General features: G+C 47.6%; 1 protein-coding gene across 1 annotated transcript in view; it reads right to left on the bottom strand.

Moving 5' to 3' along the window:
* Positions 1-18,445, bottom strand: part of MDGA2 (MAM domain containing glycosylphosphatidylinositol anchor 2) — a 148,001-nt gene that overhangs the window by 87,242 nt on the left and 42,314 nt on the right. The window contains 1 exon segment of the mRNA XM_014311868.2: positions 6,401-6,670. Coding sequence (XP_014167343.2) covers positions 6,401-6,670 — 270 coding nt within the window.

The following is an 18,445-nucleotide window of genomic DNA, read 5'->3' as shown; positions in this document are numbered from 1 at the left end:
CCTCAGGGATTCTCCAGCCCCTTCCCAGCTCCATTCCCTGCCCTGGACATGCTCCAGCCCTTCCAGGTCCTTCCAGAGCTGAAGGGTCCAGAACTGGACGCAGCGGTTGAGGTGCTCCAGCAGCTCCAGCACAGGGGACAATCAGGACATTCCCTTCCCTGTTCCTGCTCCCACAAAATTCCTGATCCAATCCAGGTGCCTTTGGCCTCTTTTCCACCTGGCCACACCTGGGCTCATGTCCAGCCATTGTCCCCAGAACCCCCAGGACAAAACTGGGGAAAAATATGTCCACCCGAACACAAGGAGAGGGATCAGATGAATCCCATCTCCTGAAATCCCTTCTGATAAATCCTTCCAGACACGTGGTGCCCAACAGGTTCCTCATGATGTCCTCCAGAGCAGCAAACTCCCTTCAAAATCAAATTCCTGCTCACAAAAATTCCAGGAAGTCCGGACGAAAGGGCAGAAGGATCAATAAACCATCTCCGTTTTTATTGGAGAGCCTTTTATGAACTCATCCATGACCCTCCAGCCTGGGAAGAGCTCACAGGCCTGAGCCTGTGGCAGATAATAAAAATAAATGGATTTATTCAACTCCAAAGCTCGACTTTCCCCCACATTCACTCCCAGAGCTGTAAACATTTAAGGAGCACACTGGGAATTTATGGCTGTAGGAACACCCTGGATGAGGAGATCAGGTTTGCTTGCTTAAAACCTTTTGAAATCCCATCACAGAGGGCTTCTCTCCATGGAGGAGATGCCTGAGGATATTTGCCAAGACCTTTGGAATTCTCCAGCCAGGAAAAAAAATGGAAAATCAGAATTATTGAGGCTGGAAAAGCCCTTGGAGATCATCGAGGCAAGGTGTTGTCCCAGCACTGCCAAGGCCACCGTGGACCCACATCCCAAAATTTATTCCATTCTCCCACTTGCTGGAAGCTTTTCCCAGGATACAGAGAGGAAAAAAACAGATGGAAAAAACCCTCCTCCTCCAATATAATGGAAGATCCAACATTTTAGGATTTTAGAATTCCCAACCAACCTCAGATGATTCTACACAGTGACCACACGTGCCAGACCCCCATCCCTAAATTTATTCCATTCTGTTTCCTGGGAGGTTTTCCCAGGATACAGAGATGAAAAGAAGGATGGGGAAAAGCTCCTTGTGCCAGTTTCATGGAAAATCCAACACTTTTTGATTTTAGAATTCCCAACCAACCCCAGATGATTCCCTGCAATGACCACATGTGCCAGACCCCCATCCCTAAATTTATTCCATTCTCCCAATTGCTGGGAGCTTTTCCAAGAATACAAAGTAAAAAAAAAAAGGATGGGGGAAAAAAAAAAAAAGCCCCTTCTGCCAATTCCATGGAAAAATGAACATTTTAGGATTTTGGCATTCCCAACTAGTCCCAGAAGATTCCAGGCAGTGACCACACGTGCCAGACCCACATCCCGAAATTTATTCAATTCTGTTTCCTGGGAGCCCTTCCCAGGATACAGAGAGGAAAGAAGGGATGAAAAAAAGATCCTTGCGCCAGTTTCATGGAAAATCCAACATTTTAGGATTTTAGAATTCCCAACCAATCCCAGAAGATTCCAGGCAGAGACCACAAGTCCAGATGTGCCATGGCTCACTCTCCTGGGTGATGACTGTCACTGCCACCAAACCCCAATTCCACCTCTGGAATAAAATCCCAGAGCTTTTCCCAGGCTCTGGTGCTCAGCAGCTCATGGGGGCCCTGCTCACATTTCAACTGGTGGAATCTGGGGACATTCCAGAGGTGCTGATGTCCAACCAGCCTTAATTTTATCCTTTACTCCTCTAAACCCCAAGGGAAATTCCCAAAAATAGCTTTGGGATAAAGAACAGGAAAGCAGAAGGAAGGCAGGTGTAGAGAACAAAATCCCAGGATTTTTATTTAATTAAAAAAGCAACAAAAGTTCATTAATTTCCCAATCTGAGCTTCCTCCTCCTGTTTTTATTCCTTAATATTTTTTTTTTTAGCAGCCACGCCTACAGTTCACGCACAGTTTTTAAAGGGATAATCCAGAGGTACTTCCAGCAATCCTGGCCTTAAAAAGGGATTTCCCTGGAGAGCTTTTTGTCCAGGAAGAGCTTTTGTGCTGCTGTGTTGAGCACGGTCATTATTTTCTATTTCAACTGACAGGGAATCCCACCCCTCGGAAAAATTAACTCCAAGGATGAGGTTTCCACTGCCCAGAAGGTGAAAGCCACACAGGCAGGGTCAAATGGAATTAAGAATGTGCTGCTGTTACAATGGCAAAGAAGGAGGGATCCGATCAAAGATGGGAATGGGATTCCCTCAGGAGGGAATCAATGGAACAGGATGTCCAGGAATGGGATGGAGTCCCCATTCCTGCAGGGATTTAAAGATCTGTCGATGTGGCACTTGGGGACACAGGGCAGTGGTGGCCTTGGCAGTGCTGGGGGAGGGTTGGACTCGATGGTTTAACAGGATTTTTCCAATCTCAGCAATTCTGATATTCCATGATTTTCACACAGCCTGACACCCTTCCCAGCCCTGTCAGTGCTCTCGACTTTAAGCCCTGGAAAACGTTTCTGTGGCTCTCCCTGTGTCCCAATCTGATGTGCAGGTGTCCTTCAAGGATGTCATCCAGCATTTTCCTCTCTTGCTTGGATGGAGGACACACCTTAGAACCAGAGAATCCTGGAATGGTTGGGGCGGAAGGGACCTTAAATCCCATCCCATTCCCATCCTTTCCATGGACAGGGACACCTTCCACTGTCCCAGGCTCCTCCAAGCCCCATTATCCAACCTGTCTATTGGACACTTCCAGGGATCCAGGGGTACCCCCAGGTTCTCTGGGAATTCCATCCCAGCCCCTCCCCACCCTCCCAGACAGGAATTCCTTTCCCAATATCCCGTTCAATCCACCCTCTTCCAGTTTAAAGCCATTTCCCCTTGTCCTGTTCAATCCAGCCAGGAATTCCCAATTCCCAATCTCCCATCCATCCCTGCCCTCTGGCACTGGGAGCCATTCCCTGGCTCCTGTCCCTCCATCCCTTGTCCCCAGTCCCTCTCCAGCTCTCCTGGAGCCCCTTCAGGCCCTGCCAGGGGCTCTGAGCTCTCCCTGGAGCTTCTCCTCTCCAGGGGAACATTCCCAGCTCTCCCAGCCTGGCTCCAGAGGGGCTCCAGCCCTGGAGCAGCTCCATGGCCTCCTCCAACACATCTACAGTTTCCTTGTCCCAAGTGCCTCTCCACCTTTGGAGCCAGGTGTGGGTGGCCAGCAGCCACAAAAATAGGAAAACATCCAGAAAAAAATTCATGGAGATGCTTCATTCATGGAATGAAGCACAGACAACAAAGGCACACTCGGATAAAGACAATGAAATTTAGCGAAATTTAAAAGGAAAAAAATTTCCTCGGAGCCCTGCTGGTGCTTTGAGGGAAGATTTATTTCTGGGTCAGACTGGGGGATTATTGTTGAATCCTGGGATTCGGGGTGCACCTGGCACAAGATGGGAACTCCATTTACCAAATGCTTTTCCTGCCTGGCATGGAAGTTTCTATTTCCAGCAAATTCTCTTCTCTCCTCAGCTGCTGTGTGAAAATCCTGACCCACAACAGCAAAATGAGCCGAAGTGAGAGAGAAATGAGGCAAAATGCTGAGAAATAAACACACAAAGTCAACCCAAACTCTGCTTTTCTCTCACATTTCACTCCTCAACTCAGCATCACTTGCAGCAGAGATAAACCCAAGACTGGAATGGAGATTTTTTCCTTCTAAAGGAGTTTTTCCCATTTAGCAGAAATAATAAGGGAGAAATAATAAAACTGGGGCTAGGAAGGAGCTGAGCTTCATTTATTTAATAGTTTCTTCTCATTGTGGTTCCTTCTCAGCATTAACAGGGCCACAGACATGAGAGGGAAAAGGGAAAAAAAACCACCTGGAGTGTTTTAATGAGACTTTGTACAACATCTTGCAGCTCCCAGGCATCGTCTTCTATAAATAAAAATGAGAGGGGATATTATTATTATTATTTTTATTATGATGCCATGCCACATGGAATTTGTGTCTGCAGGGATTTAGGGATGTGGCTTTTCCTCTGGGCTGGCTGGCACTGTCTGCTGGGTCAATTAAAACACTGAGGTTTCTTTTCACACCAAGTTCCTCCTCACCTTTTCCTTATTCCAAGCTGTTTTCCACTCCCAATTCCCCTTCCCCACCTCACCCCCATGTAAATCCCAGCAAATTAATATTCCTGAGCTGAGGAATGACAACAAAACCTCAGAGCCAAATGTCAGAAATTCAAATTCAAACACGAAATTCCAAATAAATCCACGTGCATCTCCTGATCCAATCCAGGCTGATCCAATGCTCCCTCCCTGACCCCCAGGAGAGAATTAGCTCCTAATTCCTCATCCTGCTGGACAGCAGGAGATGTTAGGCAATAAGAACTGAGCAGGGGTTGTGGTTTCCATGAAATATTCCCACGCTGGCTCTTTATCCATCAGTTTTTCCTGAGTCTGATTAATCCCAAGTTATTCTTTCAAATTCCTACATCTTGGAGTTTATGTTTCACTGCCATCCCCAGATTAAATTGTGGAAAATGAGGCTCAGATGAAGTGTTTGGTTCAGGGAGGTGAATCCTCTCTGATGATGCCAATCCAGCTCTGTATCCAAACCAACTGCCTGTGCCCCAGGGGTTTTCCAGAAGGGAATAAACGAGCAGGGACAGATTCCCTCCAGCTGGGAGCAGTTGTTGTGCAAGCCCTCCTCTTTTATTTTCACCTCAGACAGACACTTCTCCTGATGTTTCCTGGAATTAAAGCACAGGGATCAATCTCAAGCTCCCCACCAGGGAGGACATTCCCAGCCTTAGTTTCAGGAACAGCTTCAGATAAGGAGGAAGGAAGAGATGAAGGAGGCAGTGAGAGCTCCAGGAGCTTGGGATGCATCCAAGGCCTTTGGTGATCATTTCACAGAACCATGGAACATCCTGAGTTGTAAGGATCCCCCTGGGCATCCCTGGCACCGCTGTCCAAAGGCTCCTGCAGCTCTGGCAGCCTTGGGGCCGTGCCCATTCCCTGGGGAGCCTGGGCAGTGCCAGCACCCTCTGGAATAGTGGAACCTTTCCCCAAGATCCAACCTGAGCCTGTCCTGGCCCAGCTCCAGCCATTCCCTGGCTCCTGTCCCTGTCACAGGGACCATCAATCAGAGCTGCTCCTCAGGAGGATGGTGAAGATCACATCCCCTCAGTCCCCTCCAGGCTGAACAAACCAATTTCTCTCCACTTTGCAAGGAAAAGCTGCTGCAATCACCCCAACACATAAAGGTACCAAACCACCCTTGTTCCACCTCAGGGCTTTGATCCCAGCGCAAGAACTCTGGCAGGCTTGGAAACCAACATTAATTCATCCCATAACTGATTAGAAATTACCCAAAATCCCAGAATCAGAGAATCATCAAGGCTGAAAGAGACCTTCAAGATTTAGTCCAACCGGGGCCATTTGGAAACAGAGGAAACCCCCACTGCTGAATATTGAACGCTGAATACTGAATGTTGAATGTGGAAGGTCGGATATTTAATGCTGAATGTTGAACATTGAATGTTGAATGTTGAACACTGAACGTTGAACGTTTAACGTTGAATGTTGAACAATGAACATTGAATGTTTAATAGTGAATATTGAACATTGAACATTGAATATTGAATGTGGAAGGTTGGATATTTAATGTTGAGTGTTGAACATTGAACGTTGAATGTTGAACATTGAACAATGAACGCTGAATGTTGAATGTTTAACACTGAATGTTGAACATTGAACATTGAATTTTGAATGTTGAACGTTGGACGTTGAATGTTAAACCTTGAATTTTGAACGTTGAATGTTGAACATTGAACGTTTAACATTGAATGTTGAACAATGAACATTGAATGTTGAATAGTGAACATTGAACATTGAATGTTGAATATTGAACGTTGAACGTGGAAGGTTGGATATTTAATGTTGAATGTTGAACATTGAACGTTGAATGTTAAACTTTGAATGTTGAACATTGAAAAATGAATGCTGAATGTTGAACGTTTAACATTGAATGTTGAGCGTTGAACATTGAATTTTGAATGTTGAACGTTTAACATTGAATGTTGAACATTGAACATTGAATTTTGAATGTTGAACGTTGGATGTTGAATGTTAAACCTTGAACTTTGAACATTGAATTTTGAATGTTGAACATTGAACGTTGAACGTTTAACACTGAATGTTGAACAACGAATGTAGTACAACGAATGTAGAATTTTGAACATTGAATGCTGAACATTGAACACTGAATGTTGCTGTCCCACTGGATTAGGACTGGAATAATATTCCAGGAGAAAAGTCCATGGTTTTCCAACTGAACTCACCTCTTACGATGATGTTGGTGGACTTCTTGGCGGGATTGCCGACGTTGTTGTTGGCGATGCAGCTGTAGGTGCCAGAATCCTCGGAGGTGATGGCGGGAATGGTCAGGGTGCCCCCGTTCAGGACAGTCTTGTTGGGCAGGACCCCCACAGACCTCACCCACGTCAGGCTGGGTGCCGGCTCCCCCCCGGTGGTCACACACACCAAGGTGATGGCTTCTCCAGGGTTCACCACGATGGGGTCGTCCACGAGGAGCTTGATGGAAGGGGATGCTGCAGAAACACAGGGATCACAGAATCAGAGAGTGGTTGGGATAGAAGGGATCTTAAAGATCATCCCATCCCACCCCCACCATGGCAGGGACACCTCCCACTGTCCCAGGCTGCTCCAAGCCCCAATGTCCAGCCTGACCTTGGGCACTGCCAGGGATCCAGGGGCAGCCACAGCTGCTCTGGGCACCCTGTGCCAGGGCCTGCCCACCCTCACAGCCAGGAATTCCTAAATCCCAATATCCTATCTATCACTGCCCTCTGGCAGTGGGAAGCCATTCCCTGTGTCCTGGCACTCACTGGTTTCTTGTTCCAGCTCTGACTGGTTGTTCCAGTAAGGAAAGGAGAAGGAGGTGAAGAAAAGCAGGGAGAGTTAAAGCCATGGAATCACAGAATCAGGAATGGTTTGGCTGGGAAGGGACCTCAAAGCCCACCCGGTGCCACCCCTGCCATGGCAGGGACACCTCCCACTGTCCCAGGCTTCTCCAAGCCCCAATGTCCAACCTGGCCTTGGGCACTGCCAGGGATCCAGGGGCAGCCACATCCCCTGGGCATGCAGAGGCAGGTAGGGATGGATGGATGGATGGATGGATGGATGGATGGATGGATGGATGGATGGATGGATGGATGGATGGACGGACGGATGGACAGATGGATGGATGGATGATAGATGGATGGATGGATGGATGGATGGATGGATGGATGGATGGATGGATGGATGGATGGACGGACAGCTCTGAAGCCACATTTGGGATGGAACATGTCTGCTTGTGGGACAGGTGCCAGTACACTGCTTTGGAAACCTTGGAAAAAGGAATTAGTAAAGAACTTGTCTGGCATAGGAAGCCTGCTCTCCTCAAGTGAGATCCTGCCACTCATCCATCCCTCTTCATCCACCTTCTCCCCAGTGAACTCCTGGGAACTTGGCTGCCAACTGGGATGAATCCCTGGAGTTGGAATGCAGAGAGGCATCTCCCTTGGGACACCATCTCTTTGTACATGGAGAAACTGAACCATCCCAGACAGAGGCGATTTTCCCTCTCTGGGATGTGCAACCTTCAGCTCACACCTAATTCCCATAATTCCCATAAAATTCCCATAAAATTCCAGGTGTATTGGGGGCAGTCAGCACAGGTTGATGGGGAGATGCTGCTGATCTCGGAAAGAAGGGATTACATTTAATTCTCTTTTCTTGTCTCTGCTTTTCCATGAAATATTCCCATGTGATAGAAGAGGAGCAAATGCTCAATAATAAGGGGCAGGGCAGCAATTAATTAGAGAATATAAAGATAAAGATAAAGATAAAGATAAAGATAAAGATAAAGATAAAGATAAAGATAAAATCACACTCTGAGCTGTGACATCCCGTGTCCCCTGTGGAGAGGGATCCACCCTTGCTGGATGCAGGCTTTGCTCCAAGGCATCCTTTAAGCTGCATAAATGATGAACCAATGTATAAATATCCATTGCTAGGCCAGGAAAAGCGGCAATTCCAAAAAAAAACCCCAGGAATGAAGGTGAAGGATTGACATTCTGGGCCAAGAATGCCAGCAAATGTGGTAATAAAAAGGAAAAGGCAATAAAAATGTTACATTCCAAATCACATCCCCATCCTTGTTATTACAGGGAGATATTCCCGGGTGTTCTGCTTTAGATGGGAATCTTATTTCAATATTAAAGGAACACAAACCAAGCACTAGAGGCAAATACAAAAATCAGCCATAAAATCAGAGTTTGCTTCATTTGGGCTTCACCCAGGAGGAATTTGCTTTGTCTGCATTTGGAAGCGGGAACAAAAAAAAAAATAAAATGGAAAGAGCTCCTTTGTACCTGTCCTGGCACTGGGAGAACTGGGAACATCCTATTCATGGAATATGCTGAGTCGGGGGGACTCACAAAGATTATGGATCCAGCTCCTGGTCCTGCCCAGACCCCCCAACAATCCCACCCTGTCCATCCCTGGCAGTGCTGTCCAAACACTCCTGGAGCTCTGGCAGCCTTGGGAATGTGCCCATTCCCTGGGGAGCCTGGGCAGTGCCAGCACCCTCTGGAATAGTGGGACCTTTCCCTGCTGTCCATCCTATCCCTCCTGGACACAGCTCCAGCCACTCCCTCAGTCCAGTCCTTGGTCGCCAGAAGGAAACTCCTTAGGAGAGCAGAGATTCACAATGCAAGCCCTCTCTTCCAGTTCCTCCCAAATGCCCTCCAGTTCCTCCTCAAATCCTTCCCAGCATGAATGCCTTGTTCAGGTAATGTAAACCAAAGGAATTGGGCTCATGGCTAAAAATCCAGACCCCAAACCAGTCAGCTCCGCCATCTGTGCCAGGGTCTCTTTGCTCACAACCTCTGAGCTCTTCTTCCACCAGCTGATGCCTCCAGCAGCTGATAGATCCCTGGTTTGGAATTCCAGCTGGGAAACTGGGAATTGTGCCATGTTTTCTGCTTAAGGAGGTTTATTTTTGGCAGAAGGTGTCAGAAACAGGGATCCAGGTACAACCAGAACCTGTGGGGTCATCACCAACACCCAGCTGGCACCTATTTCCCTCTCCCTTCCTCTTTATTATTTTTCCTGAAAAATTTTCAGCAAGGAGCTGCTCTTTGCTCCCACTTCCCATCAAATCTCGAGACAGGGAACAAGGGAACCATGGATAATCCTTCAAAACTTGAAGCAAAAGATAAAAGCACCAACGTCAACCCAAGCTGGTGGGGCCATTTCCATAATCCTGCAGATGAAAGGGAGCCCTTTGCCATCCTTCAGGAACAAAGTGGGATGGGATAAAAAGGCTGGGACACATCCCTTTCATCCCGACACTCCAGACAGAAAGTACATGGAAATGAGGGTTTGCATACAGCAGTTTCCCTTTATTTACATCACAAGTTTCACTTTCAGCTCCAATCCCAAAAAAAGCAAGCAGAAATCCCTGGATTTCTGCAGCCACAGACATGGCAAGCTGGATTTAATCCAAAAAAATATTAAGAAATTTAGGAAGGTTGTTGAGGTTTTCAGCAAATAGGACTCAGTGGAGCAGATAAAGGGTCAAACCCCTCTTATGCAGGGAATATTCTCAATATTCCCAATATTCACGAGTGGCCCTTTATATTGATATTTCTCTGCTAAAGGAGAGAAGAATGGCGAGTTATAGCCAGGGAATCATAAAATCCTGGAATGGTTTGGGTTGGAAGGACTTTAAATCCCATCCAGTGCCACCCCTGCCGTGGCAGGGACGCCTTCCACTGTCCCAGGCTGCTCCAAGCCCCAGTGTCCAACCTGGCCTTGGGCACTGCCAGGGATCCACAGAACACAGGAGAGGTTCATGTATGAAATCCAATAAAATCCAGGAATTACAAATGAAACCATCCCTGCCAGAAGGAGTCAGGACTAAATGGGTTCTGTTATCACTCTCAAAACCTTTTCCCAAGCCAAGGTCTGTCCTAAATGACTTCCAGGTTAAGGAGGGGAATACTGGGCCATGGAGCTTTGGCCAGCAAAACTTCTCCCGGACACAACTTCTACCCCAGCAGAGCCTCAGTCAGCCAACATTCCCAGTCAAAACCTCCCTTGGACTCTGTTAGGAATAATAAAAATCATCACCAAACAATAGCAAGCTCTGGGAAATACTCCCAAAACTTTCCTGGAGCACGCTTCCCAAACATCCCATTTGCACACCACAAGAACACCTCCGTGTCCTGAGGGCTCTGCGTCCCCCCTGCCCTTTGAAGTTGGGGTTTCCCAGCGCCAATCCCACATTTCAGAGTCAGGATTGACTTGGCAGGGGACTGTGGGAGCCCAGGAAATTCCTCTGGCTGCCCTGGAAGACTTGAGACACTGACAGGGGGCTCAGAGACCTTGGCACAGAGTCAAAACCACCCGTGCCCTCGATTTTAGCCCATGGAAAAAACAATTACCAACTTTATATGAAGAATTACAAGTCAAGAGAGCTTAAGTAGAATGACAGTGAATTTATCACAGGGTGAAAAAGTAGAATTTTGGGGTTTTTAGAATGGGGTTCAGGGGGCAAGATGGAGGAATCTGGGCATGTCCTGTCCTCCTCCTTCTTCTTGGCCTCCATCTTCTGGGTGATGTTGGCACTTTTGGATTGGTTTAAGGTGGAAGCTCACTGTCTAACATAGGGGATAGGTATTGGGAAGTTATGGTAAATAATATACATGTCGGTTTTAGTATAAAAATTCAACACTGAGGCAGGCAGAGTGCCTCAACCCAACCTGCTGGACAGACCTCAGCGGGTCGGAGAAAGAATGATAGAGATAAGAAATAATAAACAACCTTGAGAACGAGAACAAAAGAATCCTGACTCCTTCTTCGACGAGGCTTGCGCGTATCTCAGAGTCACTGTGAGCAGCAGAGATTCTGAGAGGGCACAAAGAGAGCGGCAGAGCCCCTGGGAGCTCCTCCCCTGGCAGAACAAGGCCCTACTGATGCGAGGGAATCCGCCCCGCTCCCATTCAGGCCGCAGCTGCAGCCTTGGGAAAGGGGCTCCCATTCAGAGCTTCTGTGCGGGAGCCACGGACGGGGATAGGATGGTTGGGATGGACAGGGACCAGAGATCTCTGAAGCCAGGCCTTGGAACTTGGGGTTTATTGCAAAGGGCCTGGGTGGTTTATTGCAAAGGGTCCCAAGCAAGGGCCCTGCTGGGAGCTGCCAGCCACAGCTCAGAGCAGGCCCCAAAGAGGGAGAAAGAGGTAAAAAAAGTGGGAAAGAGAGAAAAGGCAAGAGCGTCTGTCGGAACCCAGGAAATTCCTGTGGCTGCCCTGGAGGGCTTGAGACCCTGCCCAGGGGCTCAGAGACCTTGGCACAGAGCCCAGGACCCCTGTGCATTTGATTTAGCCCTTGGAAAAAACAATTACCAACCTTTCTATGAAGAATTACAAGTCAAGAGAGTTTAAGTAGAATAATGGTTAGTTTGTTACAGGGTGAAAAATAGATTTTTGGGGTTTTTAGAATGGGGGTTCAGGAGGCAAGATGGGGGAATCTGGGCATGTCCAGCCTTTCTCCTTCTTCTTCTTGGCCTCCATCTTCTGCTGTGATGGTGGCACTTTGGGATTGGTTTAGAGTAGAAACTCACTGTCTAACATAGGTGATAGGTATTGGGAAATTATGGTAAATAAAGTACACCTAGGTTTTAGTATAAAAAGACAACTGGCCTCTGAGGTGGCCAGTGTGCCATGGACTGACCTGCCAGACAGACCTCAGCGGGTCGGAGAAAGAATGTTATAGATGAGAAATAAGAAGCAACTTTGAGAACAAGAACAAAAGAATCCTGACTCCTTCTTTGACTGCCGGGCTGGGAAAGGAGACTTGTGTATCTCAGAGTCACTCTGACTAGCAGAGATTCTGAGAAGCATGGTAAAGAGGATGAGAGAGCATGGAAGAGTAAAAAGAGAGCAAAGTTCCTGTTACAATACCATAAGTCGTCTTCTGTGCTGAATATTCTAATTCTCACTAACCAATCCAGTACAAGATACAAATCCTACAGCATTTCCATACAGCCTATAAGAATCATTACATCACCACACTGTGTTCCATTTTAAACCCTAAAAACTCCTCTTTGGGCCCCTTCTGCCAAGCTGTAGGGTCTGCTCTGACCCTTGGGCCTGTCTGCAAGCAGAGGGTGTTGTTCCATCAAAAGGGGATTGCCTTCAGCTGGCCACACCATTGTTTTCCAGTTGTTCAGTAACTAAGGGATCTCAAAGCTTGCTTTCATTTCAATCTCGCTTATAGTTTCCATATTCTCAAAATCTTTTGCCAGGCAATCATATTTATAAGGCTTTCCTGTTTCACCTTCCCCAACACCACATCCTGGGATTTCAGAGCTGCCAATGGCACCAGTGACAAAGTGCTCTTGGAATTACAACGGGTCATAAAGCCCAGCCCTGCTGCTCCAGGCACTACCAGGAATTTAAATGGGAATTACATCCATTTTTGTGGCCTCGTGTTAAAGGCAAGCCAGGCATCAGTGGCAGATGGATGGAGATTGATTAGGAAATTAATTATTAATGGCTCCAACATAGCCCAGTCCTCACAAGGTGCTAAACCAGCAGGAAACACACCCTGGACTTGATTAATGACAGGGGCAAGGCTTTCTCAGACTGAGCACAAACCAAGCACTCGTTAAGTCATCATTAACACGCTTAATTAGACTAGGCTGCCAAGCACTTGGACCACAAAAGTTGTGGCTGCTCCATCCTTGGAATGTTCCAGGCTGGATGGGGTTTGGAGCAACCTGATCCAGTTAGCAAGGTGTCCCTGTCCTGCAGGGCATGGAATGGGATAATCCTAAACCAGCAGGAAAAACATCCTGGGTTTGATCAATGACTGGGGCAAGGCTTTCTCAGAATGTGCACACAGCAAACACTCATTAAGTCATCCTTAACATGCTTAATTAGACCAAGCTCATTAAGGCCAAGCGCTTTGGACCAGAGAAGCTGTGGCTGCTCCATCCTTGGAATGTTCCAATTTCAATGGGGTTTGGAGCAGCCTGACCCAGTTGAAGGTTTCCCTGCCCTGCAGGGCATGGAATGGGATAATCCCAAACCAGCAGGAAACACACCCTGATCTTGATCAATGACTGGGGCAAGGCTTTCTCAGAATGTGCACAAAGCAAACTCTCATTAAGTTATCCTTAACACTCTTAATTAGACCAGGCTCATTAAGGCCAAGCACTTTGGACCAGAGAAGCTATGGTTGCTCCATCCTTGGAATGTTCCAGGTTGGATGAGTTTTGGAGCAACCTGGGAGAGTGGAAGGCTTCCCTGCCCTGCAGGGAGTGGAATGGGATAATCCTGGAGGCCCCAACCCACCCAAATCATTTTGGGATTTATTCAAGGATCAGATGAAGATGTTGAGGGGATTTGAAGGGGTGGAGTCCCTGCTGCTGCCTGGGATGGGGAGCTGAGGCTGGGATCACACGGGGAGGAAAATCCATCTGTCAGTCTTGGAGCAGCCCGAAAAAATCCACCGCCAACGTGTCGTAATTACAGTAAGACAAATAGAGGTATTTAGGCTGGATGTATGGAATTGAGGAAATGTCACAATTGGCTTTAGGGATTACTGGAAATGCAGAAGAAACCCAATAATTTAATAGCAATATCAAAGTACAGGCAGCAAGTCATGTCCTTGACAAGGCTCTCAGCTGTGATGAATGGAAATGAAAGGACATTATTTCCTCCAGTTTGGGGCATTATTTGAAAGGCAGAACCGAAGTAATAGAACATAATTGAATTATATTTTTATATGCATTGCTGTGTGTGCATCCATTTCATTTACAGCCAGCGTTTCTTGCAGGAACACAAAGCCAATATTCCTAACGAGACACGCAGCGCTCAGAGAGGAAGGGTTTGAGCTCCCTGCCAGGCTGGAAGCAGCATTCCTGTAACTATTTACTCCAAGAAGTTCAAACAAGAGTGGATTGGAATTCCCAGATTTCGAGTTAGAATCAGAAAAACACAGAATGGGATTGGGAAGGAGCTTAAAATGCATCTTGTTCCTCCTCTGCAGGGATACCTCCCACTCTCCCAGGCTGCTCCAAGAACCAATGTCCAGCCTGGCCCTGGGCACTGCCAGGGATCCGGGGACAGCCACAACTTCTCCAGGAATTCCATCCCAGCCCCTCCTCAGCCTCCCAGCCAGGAATTCCTTCCATAAATCCAACCTAAATCTCCCCTCCTTCAGCTCCATTCCCCATCATATTTTCTATTTTTTTTTTTTTACTGTTATTTTACAGAGCAAAAATCAACTTTTTATTGCCTACCCTGCAATAGGGCAGGTCCTTTCTTTTCATCATCAGGCCTTCAAAAACCTCAAATTAGCCCTAAAAAATATAAACCCAGGGAAAAATAAAAGAAAAAAAATCCTAAAACTGAACAAGCGATGAAAATCTCTTTCATATTTTTCTGTGTTTCTCCTCTGCTGCTACAGAGAGATCCCAGTGGAAGTTGCACACCACGTGAAAAGAGAAGAAAACTCTTCAGCTAAAGAGTTCTAGAACAGTTCTAGTTCTAAAAATTTGTGTTTAGGCAAATAAAACATATTTATCTTACATCTCATAATTATTTTTTTTTTACTTACTCTCTCTTTTCTCCTATTTCCTTTTCACTGCCTTTAAAATTCCGGCACTTCCAGGTCAAGGAGAAATAAAGAGAAGCTTCTCAAATCCCAGATCTTTCAGGTGTCCTTTTCTGACATGATACATGGAATAACTGAGGTAAAATATTCCCATAGCAGCTTTAAGCATTGCAGTTGCTTTAGGATCATCGTGGAATGGTCGGAAGAGACCTCAGAGATGATCTAATTCCAACCCCTCATGTCACAGGCAGGATTTAGGGTTTTCCCCGGCACACAGGAGAGATTTCCAGCTGGTAAAATACCTGGATCTGTTCTGGGACAAAGGGGTGGCTCCCCCCACGCAGGGCAGGTGTCCCTTGAAGGCCAAGAGCCACCCTTGTGTGCGTCCCTGAACCTCCCACTGGGGTCCCTGAGCAGTCACTGCTCCTGTCAGGGATTAAAAAGAATAAAAATCCCATTTTTCAGTCTGCCCTGAGCCTGTCTCTGAAATAAAGAGGCTTAAAGTTGAGGCAAGAGCAAGATCATTTTGTCTGGGCGCCCTGTCAAAAATGGAAAATTCTGAGGTTCAGGGAGCAGAGTGGGGAGTTACAGGATAGAAATAAAGGGTGGAATTACCAGAGAATTGTCAATTGGAATATCCTGAGTGGGAAATACCCACAAGGATCACAGAGCCCAACTCCTGTCCCTGCTCTGGCCCCCAACAATCCCACCCTGGGCATCCCTGGCAGCTCCTGGAGCTCTGGCAGCCTCGGGGCCGTGCCCATTCCCTGGGAGCCTGGGCAGTGCCAGCACCCTCTGGGGGAAGAGCCTTTCCCTAAAATCAAAAACTACAAACAAATATAACTATAAATCACATTTATGAAGGTTTTTCAGCTGAGCTCAGTGTTTATATATTCCCAAATATCCACGCAAGCCAATCCAGGTATCCCCATCCCATTCCTCTGTGGAATTTCTCTTTTTCCCCCTCCTCTAGAACTTTTCCAGAAATCCTCTGCTTTTCCAGCCTGGGGGCTGCAGCTCTGGTGACTCACATCTTTAAGCTCCTTTTTCTAAGGATTTCAGCTGCTCAGAGTGACCCCAAGATGTGTACAAGCCTCTTTTCCCAGTCCTGCTGTCGAAGGAAGAGTCAGGATTCCTCTGTTCTCCTTCTCAAGGTTGTTTATTATTTCTAATCCATAACATTCTGTCCAGCAGGTCAGACAGAGGTACACTGCCCACCTTGGGGTGGTGTTGGCTTTTTATACTAAAAACAATGTGTACTTCATTTACAATAACTTCCCAATACCTATCACCTATGTTAGACAGTGACCTTCTACTCTAAACCAATCCAGAAGTGCCACCATCACAGCAGGAGATGGAGGCCAAGAAGAAGGAGGAGGACAGGACATGCCCAGATTCCTCCATCTTGCCCCCTGAACCCCCATTCTAAAAACCCCAAAAATCTATTTTTCACCCTGTGATAAATTCACCGTCATTCTACTTAAACTGTCGCGGCTTGCAGATCCTCATATAAGGTTGGCCATTTTTTCCATGGGTCAGAATCACAGTCACAGGGGTCCTGGGCTCTGTGCCAGGGTCTCTGAGCCCCCTCCCAGGGTCTCGAGTCCTCCAGGGCAGTCAGAGGAATTTCCTGGGTTCCACCTTTTTACCTGGGGGCTTTTCCTCTCCCTTTCCCAGCAATTTCCTGCCTTGTGTGTGGGCTCGTGCTGCCATTTAGGCACAAAGTGGCTTTGAGGATTCCAGCAGGAGGGAGGGAGGAGGATCTCAGCTTTTCCAGGCACTTCCTCGCTGCTTCTGCTCGGGACAGGCTACAAAAGCTCCCAGATCCCACACTGGGGGGATTCATTCCGTGGGGTGTAAGAGCCGAAATGAGGGATGGGGGACTCCAGGCAGCTCTTCCAAATGCAGTTTATTACATCCCAGACATTACAGCAGCCCAGGGCTGTGGGTGACAGAGCTGTGCCCAGACCTGTCCGCTCCAGCTGCAGGCAGGCCTGGAGTCCCCCATCCCTCATTCAGGCTCTTACTGATGGTGCCCCACATTGGGCGCCCCTGTAAGACCCCAAATGAGGGATGTGGGACTCCAGGGGCTCTCCCAAATGCAGTTTATTGTATCCAAGGTGTCACAGCAGCCCAGGGTGGTGGGTGACAGAGCTGTGCCCACAGCTGTCAGCTCCAGCTGCAGGCAGGCCTGCACACCCTTAGTTTAGGTCACAATACATTATAGACTTTTCTGTGCTGAGCATCTTCATACAGCAGAACCAATCTGTACCTTAACTTTTACCTACAGCCCATCACAACTGCTGTAATTACCATATTCATGTTACTGCTCTCCAGTCACTAAAAGTCAGTGCATCACAGTTTAAGCTAGAAGTTGTTTTTCAGTTTTCCTGCAGTGGAAAATTCTGAGATCTTTTTTCTACTTGCCACATTTGCTGACTTGTTTGCCTGTGCTCTCTTTGTGCTTGGTACAAACATCTTCTTGTTTGGGGTGGGTTTATCCTTTGCTCTGAGCCATAAAAACCCCTTCTAACTAACACACCCTTTGCCTCCTTGGTTATCCAGTCAGGCTGGCTCAGCAATTATTTTCTTCTAGATCAAAACTTGCTTCCATCTCTATTCCTTCATCAGACTCTACATTCAAAAATCTTTCTGCCAAGCACCCATATCTGTGAGACTTCCTTGTCAAACTTCCATCCTTCCCAACAGTGGGGATTTGATCCAGAGGCACTGAGGGAAGCTGGATCTCCCCTTTGGCAGCTTCAACCCATCGTGGCATTGCCCCTTCCCTGCTGAGTTTAGACCCACGCAGGATTAAATCCATGCAGGATTAAATCCATCCCAGCCATGCCAAAGTCAGGCCTGCAAGCCGAGGTCATGGATCTAAGAGCCCCTGGAGCACAATTCCTCCTTTCCAAAAATAGAAGGGATGAGTTGCTCCTCAATTCCCCGAGTGCAGCTCTGCCTGAACAGCTCCAGACACCTCAGCCCAGCCCTGCTGCAACAGCAACATCCTCATTAGTGGATCAGGGATGGCTGCCTAACGAGGAGCTGCCAAGGAGGGACCCTCAGGTTTCTGGAGGACACAGGAACAAACATCAGCAATGTGCTCGGGAAAAGGGAGCTGGGGTCCAGGGATGTATGAAAAGGGAATTTTATGGCAATGCAGGGAAGCAGCTCTGGTTGGATCCGCTGTTTGTGGGGGTTGGGAATGTGGAGAGCTCTGCATTCCCACAGGGCTGGGCTTCTCCAAGGAGATCAGCAGGACCTGGGTACACTGGGATGATGTGAGCCCCAGGGAATAAAGGAAATGTTCTTTATACAGTTCTGGAATTGTTAGGATTGGAAAACTCCTCTAAGACATTGAGTCAAACCATTCCCAGCCCTACAAGGCCACCACTGACCCTGTCCCCAGGTGGTCCATCCACAGGGATTTAAATCCCTCCAGGGATGGGCACTCCAAACCTCCCTGGGCAGCTGGGCCAGGGCTGGGCAACCCTTTCCATGAAGGAATTTTCCCAAAATCCAACCTGAGCCTCCCTGGGTGACGCTTGAGGTCATTTCCTCTGATCCTGGAGGTTTTTACATGGAAAATGGGAACCCAAACCCCCCGGCTGTGCCCTCCTGGCAGGAGCTGTGCAGAGCCACAAGGGCCCCCTGAGCCTCCTTTGCTCCAGGCTGAGCCCCTTCCCAGC

The sequence above is a fragment of the Geospiza fortis genome, unplaced genomic scaffold (genome assembly GCF_000277835.1).
Source record: "Geospiza fortis unplaced genomic scaffold, GeoFor_1.0 scaffold23, whole genome shotgun sequence".
Lineage (NCBI taxonomy): Eukaryota > Metazoa > Chordata > Aves > Passeriformes > Thraupidae > Geospiza > Geospiza fortis.
This window is presented reverse-complemented; position numbering and strand designations above follow the sequence as displayed.